At 37.9% G+C, this 12156-nt stretch overlaps 1 protein-coding gene and 2 long non-coding RNA genes across 3 annotated transcripts; 2 read left to right on the top strand and 1 right to left on the bottom strand.

Moving 5' to 3' along the window:
• Window positions 1–6: 6 nt before the first annotated feature.
• LOC113475368 lies at window positions 7–651 on the top strand. Its single transcript, XR_003397127.1, has 3 exons — window positions 7–293; window positions 383–492; window positions 572–651. It is a non-coding gene; the product is annotated as an uncharacterized LOC113475368 (long non-coding RNA).
• A 6112-nt stretch (window positions 652–6763) lies between these two features.
• Window positions 6764–9235, top strand: LOC113475369. The gene is made up of 2 exons (XR_003397128.1): window positions 6764–7840; window positions 8560–9235. It is a non-coding gene; the product is annotated as an uncharacterized LOC113475369 (long non-coding RNA).
• A 2197-nt stretch (window positions 9236–11432) lies between these two features.
• On the bottom strand, window positions 11433–11918 carry LOC108950575 (DNA-directed RNA polymerase subunit beta''-like). Its single transcript, XM_018816548.1, has one exon. It carries the CDS (start codon window positions 11916–11918, stop codon window positions 11433–11435), a length of 486 nt encoding a protein of 161 aa, XP_018672093.1.
• Window positions 11919–12156: the final 238 nt, after the last annotated feature.

The raw sequence follows: 12156 nt of genomic DNA, 5'->3' as shown, positions 1-12156 counted from the left end.
AACCTACAATTTGGGGAACATTTATGTTACCACGATCGTTTATAGAAATTTAAGTATGGTAAGATGTTCCACAGGAAAGCATCCTTTATTTTTAGGTCCAATATACCTTCACCACAGATTCGATATGGAAACGTATTTTCAATTTTTTGGTCATTTGAGCGGTGTCCTTAAGATCGATCACAGCAAACCAATATTTGGCACTGATGATGAGAAAACGCTCCATCACGCAATAGTAAAAGCGTTTCCAGATTCCCATCACACACTATGCTGCAGGCACTTAAAAGAAAATTTAGGTAGAAATATGGTGGAAAAAGGTGTTAACCAACAAGACAGAAAGATGATCACAAATGAAGTATTTGACACATTACAAAAGAAAATTTAGGTAGAAATATGGTGGAAAAAGGTGTTAACCAACAAGACAGAAAGATGATCACAAATGAAGTATTTGACACATTACAAAAGAAAATTTAGGTAGAAATATGGTGGAAAAAGGTGTTAACCAACAAGACAGAAAGATGATCACAAATGAAGTATTTGACACATTAAAAGCAAAAGGTATTGGTGGAAAAAGGTGTTAACCAACAAGACAGAAAGATGATCACAAATGAAGTATTTGACACATTAAAAGCAAAAGATATTATAGAGTTGGACATGTTATTTTCAAGAATTATAGTGTATAAAATCACCTAATTAATAAGTATATTATACATATAAACAATAATACATATAAATAATAATTACTATGCTAACTATACATTTTGGATTTGTTCGGCGCAAAAAATACCTAAAAAATGGAATAAAATACCTAAAAATATACCTAAAAAATGGATAGCAAAGGATGCTTTTGCTACGTTACGGTCAAGATATTATGTCTTATGGATGCAAATACATATAAATAATAATTACTATGCTAACTATACATTTTGGATTTGTTCGGCGCAAAAAATACCTAAAAAATGGAATAAAATACCTAAAAATATACCTAAAAAATGGAATAGCAAAGGATGCTTTTGGTACGTTACGGTCAAGATATATGTCTTATGGATGCAACCTACAAAAACATCCAAGTAATGCACTGCCTCTTGTTCTTCGTTTGTGTCAAAACAAATGTCAACTCAAGTTGTCGCATGTTTTGTGACACAATATAAATATCATAGAAGCTCTTGAAATGATAAAGACCTGGACGACTGGCTTGACCTCTGTGTTGTTTATGACCGACAACTGTGAGGCAGCAATAAATGCTTTGGAAGCTTCATTTGAAGGTAGTGTTTAAATTTACTAATTCTAATACAAGGCTCACTTAAGGGTGCCAAGAAACTGGTTTCAGAAAGAAAACCTTATTTTGTTGTTTAAAAGTCTTACACGGTTATTAAATTATTTCACTACTATCTGGTAAAGTTATTTTATAATAGATCTATTTTTAAAGAGTAAGCAATAATAAGTAGAACAAGCCGATAATCTTAAGTGAAATGTGTAGGTCAGCTGGATAAGTGTTAAAAATGGAAACTCTTATGCCAAACTCAAATTATAAAAATCAATCCGCTTGCCACTTTCGTTTATTGCTCGGCTCATCAACTAAATCTTGCTGTACAAGACGCATTGAGCACGAATGTGAATGCAATAAATGCTCTTTCTGTTCTTGAAGCGGTGGTTAAATTTAAGTTTGGCTATGTTTGAAAACTTTCATCTCGGAAAAGAAAATGCACCGTCTTGCTTCTTACTCTGTGGGTGCTACGGTTAGCCGGCTCTTGAATCATTTTTGTTAAATACGAAAAAATCCTGGATTGCCTGCAGAGCAAACAACCGAACCGACCATCGACGCTGTGACGAAGGGTCTTTTTTAGGTTCATTAGAGCAGTTTTCAACTTACTTCATGCTTAGTCTGATACAGAGAGTTTTGATCCCGGTACATCCTGTTCAATCTCGTGAAACAACCATAACAGATGTACAACAACTTATTGTAACATACTATTGAACATTTTTCCCGATGGAGCCCATTTAGTTCATCTACAGAATTTGTTCTTGCGCAAAAAATATATTTTTAGACCAAAAAAACAATTCCTAAACGCGAATATTATGTATGTTTGTGTAGTTTGGTTCTCAAGCAAGTTTATTAAAATAAGAAAATAGGGTTAAATAAAAAAATCATGTTCATTTGTTGCAGATACGTTCCGCTTCAGTGCACCCGGGTTAAAGCACCGCTTCAGTGTTTGTAGTTTGGTTCTCAAGCAAGTTTATTAAAATAAGAAATAGGGTTAAATAAAAAAATCATGTTTATTTGTTGCAGCTACGTTCCGCTTCAGTGCACCCAGCTTAAAGCAATCTGTTTTTGTTGCTCGGGTAGGCACGTAATATCTTATGAACGGATCTCGGAAAGTAAAAGTTTTTAAAATATCGGCACGGCGGATTCAGTCGTGTGTAGTTAAGCAGTCTAGAGATTCAATGCATAGATGAGTTGCGAACTTTGACTACTTCAGTACTAAAAACAATCGGAACAAATTCTATTCTATGTATTCCACATGGTGTGTGTAACGTTGATTTGGGTGTGCCACAACAACAAGCTGCCTATTTTGTTCTCTCAAATGGAGTTCAAAGATGGAGAAAACCATTTGTTGCATCCATCAGACCAATTCCAACAAGTTATAACATGAATATATCTGCACAATAAAGAATTTTCTAAAACTTTAATATCAATTAATTTTATTAATATAATTAACATTACGAAAGTTCCTCCTTGCAAGTCTGTGAAGAATGTGGTTTGGATATTGAAAGTATTTATTTATATAATTTATTTTGTTTGTTAGGTTTTGGGATATAATTTTGCTAAATATGCTTTAAACATGAAGAATACCAAATGTACTAAATTTTCAGAGCTAAATTCCGAAAAAAACCTGTAATATTATATGCAGCTATGGCGAATTGCATCTGGTAAGAGTTTTCGGGTAACTCGTTCTAGACTCTCTTCTGAAAACGCATTTAGTATGTTCAAGAACAAAGTTACCACATTTTTAGGCAAATTCTCAGATGGAAATGCACCGCATTTTAAATCCTTCCTTGAATGATTGATAGGAAAGTATGTCCTCTGGTTTAGTGCGCTTTACAAAAACATGCTCCAAATAAAATACCGTTTAAAAAGAACTCTAATATTTTGTACGCTCTATACTTTTCTTTTTTAAGTAATTCCTTGATTCTGTCACCCCTTCGGAAATCGCGTAACCCTAAAATAAAGTTCTCATGGTGATCTTTCTCGTCGGAACTCCGTGCAATGTGACCGCTTTGCGTTCTTTTTGCTGTGGCTATGAAAACCGTAGTAACGCAACAGTTACTCATCGTCAATGGAGAGTATACGTAAAGTAACCACAGTCGCTTGTTTACTTTTCAAGTAACCTGTGTACAATGATGCGTGACCTGTCAGACACAAATTCTCCGCTTGCGGTCTATTATAAGTTGTCTATGGTGTTACATTCTTTACCAATCACTCAATCCTCATACAATAATATTAAGTCTTTTCATGTAAAAAATGCATTCTACCTATTGCTCAACAGTCACCAATGGCAACTGATAACAGGCTTTGTTGCGTAAAAGCAAAAAAGAGCTACGGTGATTAACGGGACCAGCTTCGAGACACTTTCGACAGATAATTTCCACCCGTCACTCTTTAAGACGTGACAGTTGGTTACTTGGGGTTTGCTTTTAAACGAGCGGAGTCGACCGTTGTAGTAAAAGGGTTGATTTTAATACTATGCGGATTAGTTTTAAACGTGCTCACGCATTCGATCTGTGATCTCTTGTTGGTGTTTTTTTTTCGCGACTTTTTTCCGCATTAATCCTAATTCTAGCATTATTCTTTAATCTCTTGATAGAAATAAATCATAAAATAAATTTATAAATTTTAGACTGAATTTCCAGATTTAAAACAACTGCGCAAAATTAGCGATTAATTAGCCTTTTTAATATCCGTCTAGCTGACTCAATCGAGACTTTCCCTACAAACTCAAATTGCTTCGCTGTGAGTATTGCTGTTTATGTTTTCGTTTAGTCTGGTTAGTAAATCGTTCACATCATAATTTGGACGTTATATTGTCACCGTCAGGTGGTACACTTGCTTTCATACAAACAATTCAGTTAATGCTAACAGCGGGCAATTGTGCCAAGAACAGTTTACATCGTGAAAAAAAGGTTGGTACTTACTAATATATCAGCACTGTAAAGATTGAAATTATTCAATGACCATAATTGGTTCTCTGACTTATGCATCCTTACGTACTATGTTGGCCCTAAAAAGTGTTCAAAAAAAATGTCTACTTTGTCTTCACGTGCTTGGATACCGCATAGCAACGCCATGTTGGGACGCAAGCGGACCAGCACTTGCAGCAATATTTCGTCAATAGGACGCATTTTTCTTGAATAAACCCAAGACCGGTATACCACGAGAACAAATCAAGGTAAGCTTCGTTCAGACGGTTTAGCATTTTGTTTATTCTGTTGTTCATGTCTGGCTTTATAAGCTGAGCTATTCTCCGGTTCCTTATAAAAAGTTTAAAGAAGGAAATTATCACCGTTGTGTTCCGATTTGTACCGGTGATAGTCGCTACAACACCTTCCTTGTCATTTCACCGTCTGCCCAAGGATGAGCAAGTGAAGCATTGAGTTGCCAAAATTAGAAGGGACGTTGGCCCAAACTTTAAGGTAGGTTCACATATTTTTTTAAACAGAGAATAGTACCTTTATGTCACAAAAATATGTCTGGTTTTCAAGTGTATTCAGCTTACACATGTTCTGAAATTTGTAGATACCATCCATGACAAGAGTGTGTAGCAAACGTTTTAAGGGAGAAGATTTCCGTCCTCCCAATAATGAAGGGAGACGATTTCTAAAAAAAGGAACATTGCCCTTTGTATTTGATTGGACAGCAACCACAAATACAAGGCGAAAAGTTTCAAGGCACGATATTTGAAAGGTGTGTATATACGTTGTTATATGGGGGGTAGATATCTGGAGTTAGTAATTCACAAATTTGTTGTCGTTAGCTTATATCATTTTTATCTTATGTTGATTCTGCTAATTATTGAAAATTTAGTGGGACACAAACGGATGAAAGTAATATGGAAGCGGATAATGTTCAAACCAACACCCTCTAAATCATCCACGCCCAAAGCATTTGTGAAGAACTCCAACAGACTAAAGCACAGCTAGCTGCTACGCAAGCCGAACTGACAGCATCCAGGAGAGAAGTAGTTGCTGCAAGAGGAATTGGAAGTACAAAAGGAGAAAGTTGCAGCACAAATAGTTATTTACAAGTTTGGTTTGGAAAGATTCTCCACAGATAATGATGCCCACGCAAGCCGAACTGACAGCATCCAGGAGAGAAGTAGTTACTGCAAGAGGAATTGAAAGTACAGAAGGAGAAAGTTGCAGCACAAATATCTCCACAGATAATGATGCCATAAAATTTTATACTTGGTTCTGCGCTCATATAAAAGCATTTTCAGTTTTTTTTTTATAATTTTGCAAAGCCTTTTGCTGAAACAATCACATACTATTATGTCACAGGTTTATTGGTAAACCTCCCAAAAATCAAGGCTATGCAACTCATAGATGAACTGTTCATGTTTTTGGTTAGAATTAGGTTGGGACTTTTTCAACATGATCTTGCACACCGTTTTAACTTGCATGTCTCAACAGTGAGCAGAAAAATAAATACCTGGACCGACTATCTGTATTTTCCTCTTGAAATGCAACCAATTTGGCCATCGAGGGCTGTTGTTAGGACTAAGATGCGAGCTGATGTTAAAAGCCTTCACCCCACCACTCGTGTAATCCTCGATTGCACCGAAATATTTGTAGACACCATCATCTATCTCTCCTTTTGCAATCCCAGCTCTACTCTTCTTATAATAGTAGCACCATAAAAACGCTTAAAAAATTAAATTTCAAAGTTGTAAAAAACGTCACTCGCGGGCAACATAACTCTTGCATAATTCACATTGTGTTTGAAACGAGACCATTCAAAACTGAATGATGAAATATTCTTGCAAATGTTGTTGAACTGTCACTATAATGTTGTTCGCTTATACGTTTAATCAGTACTAATGGAACCTTTCTGCTTTCCTTTTCCAGTCATTCCCGCACATATCGAACAAAGTTTTGATCAGCTGTGTAGCGATACTGTCTAAACAAAATCAACATATGATTGACCATCTTTTTGGTATGAAGACCAACAATAAATACTGGCTCGGGTCTCAGTCAACTCAAGAATATCATATTTGCAACACATATGTGTTTACACAAATTTCAGCAAGTTCAGGAAAAAAGGCAGTGCAACACTTTAACCAACAGACTTGATAAATGTCACATTTTTTAATTAATGCTACTCTTAGTCAACCCACCAAATTGTGTTTCTGATTTTCTCAGCTTCACTTGTTTTCCATGGAAGGCAAACTTAGCCTGTCTACTTTCCCAACACTTGCTGGAAGATGGAAAGGCTTAATACCTATTGCTAGTGGACTAGGATCTTCACTTATGTCACTTTTTCAGATAAAATAACTTTTACCTTACTTTACATCACACACTTTTACATTATTGTTAAATGAAAAACTTAAATAATGGTGATACACTTACAAACAATTTAAAAAAAAATAAATTTTAAACTAAAATCAGGCTACGGCAACCTACGCATATTTCCTAATTTAAAAGTAACAGAAAATGTCGACGACGGTACACTCTGTTTTGCTGCAAATATAAATTCATTTTCTGCTAGCAAAGCTATAGTGCCCGCGAGTGACGCATCAATCGGCGGATTTTTTTGAGAATACTTATAGTTGTGTATTTGTTTTATGTCTTAGCTGTGTATTACCATTGAAGTGATAGTACGCTAACGTGACCACTTTTCACGCATGAACCGACAGTTACACCTCGCACGACCAGTTCAGTCAGACAAGGCGTTATTATAGAAAAGGATCACGAAAATTATTGTATAGTGTACAGTGACACATTTTTATTAGTTTAGCGAAATTAACTGATCGTTTGCGTAACGAAATTACATTTGACTACGCCACATAGTTGGACACGACGGAGTGCGCTGCGACTCGGAGAAGACAAAAAGCGGTTGGTGAGTGGCTAAGGCCCCATAATGTCAAGGAGTTACGAAGTTTTTTAGGCTTTGCTTCCTATTACCGCCGTTTTATTCGAGGATTCGCCTCTATTTTGGCTCCATTATTAGCACTTACGCACAAGAACGTCCGGTTTGCTTGGTCGTCCGCGTGCCAATCTTCGTTTGACGAGTTAAAGTCGGTTTTGACATACGCTCCAGTGTTGGCATATCCTTTACGTGAGGCAAGTTTCACCTTGAACACAGATGCCAGTGACACTGGCGTTGGCGGGAGTACTTAAAGCGTGGGCGGCACGGAAAAAGTAGTTGCTTACTGTAGCTCTACGTTAAGCAAGACAGAACGTCACTATTGCACCACGTTTCGTGAGTTGTTAGCTGTGGTAAAGTGTATAAAGAAGTTTCGCCATTATTTGTGGGGAAGAGAATTTACACTACGCACTGACCACGCTTCATTAAAATGGCTGCTGACTATGAAAAACCCGGAGGGTATGTTGGCCCGGAGGCCAGAGAAGCAGTGGTGGTTTCGGTATTGCGAACGCAGTCTCGTCGAGCGAGCAATACGCCTCTGGTTGGCTCGAACAATGGTCTACGAGCTGCGTCGCTGGCAGAAGGAGGATCCGTCGATTTCTCTTATACTGAGGAACAAAAGTTGCAGCCAACACGCGCCGGATACTTCGCAAATGGCGTTGCACGATACAACTCGTTCTTAGGCAATGGAATCTACTAGAGGTATACCAGGGTTTGTTATATCGCGTGTAGAGATCAGACAATAACTTTGATTCCCAAGTGTTAGTGCTGGTCGCCCCACAAGGTTTACGAAGGGAAATCTTTCACCATTTACACGAACTCAGAGCGGGTGGTCATTTTGGGATCACTCGAACTATATACGGCATACGTCGTCGGTTTTATTGGCCGGGATTAGCCGAAGACGTTAAACAATGGTGTATTCCGTGTTCTCGACGCAAGCCAACCCCGACCGCATCGTCCACTAGTGCAAAATATTTCATGTGGCCCTATGGAATGAGTATAGCTATAGATTTTCTCGGCCCGTTACCTCGAACAAAGAATGGGAATTATTACATTTTGGTTGTTGTGGATTATTTCACAAAATGGACCGAAGCTTTTGCTTTGCCGAATCAGTTAGCGACTGCCAGTGCTAAAACCCTCGTGAAACAATTCTTTTTAAGGTTTGGTTTTCCAAAAGTCTTACACTCGGATCAGGGTAGAGATTTTGAATCGCACGTTTTTCAAGAGATGTGCCGTTTGTTAAACATCCGGAAAACCCGTTGCACGCCGTATCGACCACAGTCCGCCGGTCTTGTGGAAAGGTTTAATCGTACCCTTTTACAAATGTTGTCTACTGGCGTAAATGATTACCACGACGATTGGGATAGTCACCTACCTTACCTTGGTTTAGCTTACAGGTGTTAACGCCATGAATACACCAGGTTTTCACCAAATAAACTAATGTTGGGAAGAGAAACGATGCTGCCGTTAGAGCTGATGGTTGGGTCTCGAACGTTTCGGTGCCACACGGGGTTTGTCCAGGACATGCAGTACACCTTGACAAACTCGTTCGAAGATGCGCATCGATCGTTAAAGAAATCCGCCGTTCGCCAAAAGCGCAACTACGACCGCAACATGCAAGTGGTGAACCGTTTACAATCGGGGATTGGGTTTGGTATTTTTACCCTCCGGCAGCTAGAAGAAAATTGGGACATGGGTGGATTGGCCCTATTTAGAGCGACCCCAGCTCAATAGAACTATTTGTGATACAAGGCTCGGCTACCGTGTATAATGAAATATTATAGTTGTGTATTTGTTGTATGTCTTAGCTCTGTATTTCCTCTATTCCCCTCCGGCAGCTAGAAGAAAATTGGGAAATGGGTGGATTGGCCCTATTTAGTGCGACAACAGCTCAATAATGAACTATTTGTGATACAAGCCTCGGCTACCGTGTGTAATGAAATATTATAGTTGTGTATTTGTTGTATGTCTTAGCTCTGTATTTCCTCTATTCAGAGCGCGATTTATGTTTTATTCATGTCTATGTTAAGTTACAGAGCGTGAGTTAATTGCTATTACCGCATTCCTTCGCTTTTACATTATTGGCACATTCCTGCATTTTGCGTGCTGCTGTTGATTGGTTAATTGCGTGGGCGTGAAGTTGCTTTTTATAGCTTAAGAATTAGATCAGTTGCTTGTGGTCGAGTTCGTGAGCGGTCTTACTTTTGGTCTAAAGAAGCAAACGCTATAGTACTTTTTAAACGTTTTATTTGGATAAACTTTTTTTTTTCACTAATTAGGTGTAAATTTTCATTTAAAACCAACTTGTACGGCAGCGGCTTCATTCAAGCTTTAACAATATGACAGCACAACATAGGAGTACAGATCAAGAAACAATTTACAGATACTTTTTCTTTGAAACGAATGGTGGTCAAGAAAGGATCGTTTCCGAAGCACGTGGTGGACAAGAAAAAGATGCTTCTGTTGTAAGTGGTGGACAAAAGATCATAAGGCCTATCAAAAGCAATTTTAGCTTATGTCTTTTTGACATATACTGATTGTTTAAGTAAATCAATTACTGACCCAATTGAGATTCTCCGATTTCTGCAACAACATATTGTAACTGGGAGATGCTTAGAAATTCACTAAAGAGCTTGATACAAATTTTATTTCAGTGGACCGTCAAAAAATTCTGATTTGCTCATTTGATGAATTCAAGTACATTGAAGATTTCCGATTAGTTTTTAAAGAGGACTTTATGGGGGGCGATTCGGAAAATTACTTTGGTGGTGAATCATTGAGGAAATTAATCAGTGAGGATTAAAATGTTGGTGTTATGTTTGATATTGCAATTCTGCAAAATGGACGCCCCAGGAAATAGTGGATAAGACCTGTGAATCATGCAATAAACGAAAAATACTTTGGTGGTGAATCATTGAGGAAATTAATCAGTGAGGATTGTGAAACTGTTGGTGTTATGTTTGCTATTGCAATTCTAGCCCAAATATCTCAACGATGCATGCTTTCAGAAGCTAGTAGGAAACTCCTCTACCAATAAATGTGAAGTAGCTTTCCTGAAAGGCTTAGAAAAGCTTGACATGCATTCATTCCAAAATCCAAAGCGTTTTCATATAAGGAGATGCTGTTCAGGTAAGTAATACAGTAATACCAAACAACTTATATTTGGGAAAATCTGTTATCATTGTATCATTCCCACAATGTAGGCAATTACTGGCTGGGTTGCACTACAACGAAAACAATAATCGAAAGATTTTGCAAGAACATAATGGCAGCAAAAAACTAAAAATATATTATCCGAAACAAAAACACAAAGAGGAAGGGGAGGATTCTCTTTGAGGACAAAAAGGCCGGAAGGGAATAGTCTTGGGGGGAGGGGAAATAGCCGGAGGGGAATGGCCGGTTATGGGTATACATGCATTATTTAGTTTCGGATGGTGGTGTTTATGCATTATATAGTTGCAGTTGCTATTTAGGGATGGTGGTATGTATATATGCAATATATAGTTACGGATGGAGGTATATATGCAATATATAGTTACGGATGGAGGTATATATGCAATATATACTTACGGGTGAGTATCACTAATTTATTGACGGCGGATGCTACGGATGCCGACACTAATTTTGTACGCGCGGAAGTGCGGATGCTTAGGAACAACATCCAAAATGCAATCAACGTCCATATTACTTACAGATGATGGTATATATGCAATACATAATTACGGGTGTGGTGGTATAACCCAAAAATGTATGGTTACGGATGGTGGTGTATGACCAAAATATAGTTACGGGTGGTGATGTTTATGCATTAAATAGTTACAAATGGTGGTATTTACGGATGGTGGTATATAAGCATTTTATAGTTAAAGATGATGATATATATTCATTATATAGCTACGGATGGTGGTATATATTTGCATTATTGAGCACGGTAGTGGTCATATAGTTCCTTTTTCTTCAAAAAGGTGTCGTTGTGAGACATGCACGCGATAGCACAACCAAGGGGGATCTGAATGCTATTTATCAACACTAATTTACTGACGGCGGAAGCTGAGGATGCCACACCTAATTTGCGGATGTGCGGATGCTTACGGACAACAACCTAAATGCAATAAACGTCCGTATTACTTACGGATGATGGTATATATGTATAGTAGGGTGGGGGAAGATGGGACACTTTATCAAACGGGACCCTTTTTTAATTTTCCTTTTACGGACCCCCATTTAATGATAACCAGAAAAAAAAGGTTACAGAATTATAGAAGGTAAAATTCATTAAATGGTAATATCGCCACTACCTTCGTCCACATTTTCTAATCAGGTCATCACATTCGTCGGTTGCTCTACGCTCTCCAAATTCATTTTGACGTTCTCCGAGACTATCTTCATTCTGTCCAAATTCATTTTGACGCTCTCCGAAACTATATTCTTTCTTCTCATATTCGTTTTTACGCACTTCCAAACTATCTTCTTTCTGCTCATATTCATTTTTACGCTCTCCGAAACTATCTTCTTTCTCTCCAAATTCATTTTTACGCTTTCCTGAACTATCTTCTTTCTGCTCATATTCATTTTTAGGCACTTCCAAACTATCTTCTTTCTCTCCAAATTTATTTTTACTCTTTCCTGAACTATCTTCTTTCTGCTCATATTCATTTTTAGGCACTTCCATCTTGCTAATTGGGGTGGTGTGACCACATAGAACCTGCTGTTTTATCAAAGGGACGAAATGGTTTGGAAGCCACGTTCTTCCATTATGTTCACCGATCCTCGTCCACATTATTATTATTATGGCATCGGTACTATAATTGCCACCACAAGAAAACAAACGAGAAAGAATCTGAGGTACTTTGTCATGTACCCCATTACAAACAGGGTAGACTGAGAGGATTGGTCGCTGAATAACCTTTGTAAGTGCGAGAATGGTCCAGGCGGAAGACCATCGATACGGTGTCGCACAATCAATACAAGATATATCGTATTCCGGGGAAACGCATTTAAAGAATTGCTAAGGGATG

Source organism: Ciona intestinalis, unplaced genomic scaffold, assembly GCF_000224145.3.
Source record: "Ciona intestinalis unplaced genomic scaffold, KH HT000287.1, whole genome shotgun sequence".
Lineage (NCBI taxonomy): Eukaryota > Metazoa > Chordata > Ascidiacea > Phlebobranchia > Cionidae > Ciona > Ciona intestinalis.
Note: the sequence above shows the minus strand (reverse complement) of the source record. Positions and strands in the feature narration are given on the sequence as shown.

Coding starts and splice junctions, on each gene's coding strand:
- LOC108950575 (XM_018816548.1), bottom strand. CDS start 11,918: ATGTGGACGAGGATCGGTGAACATAATGGAAGAACGTGGCTTCCAAAC.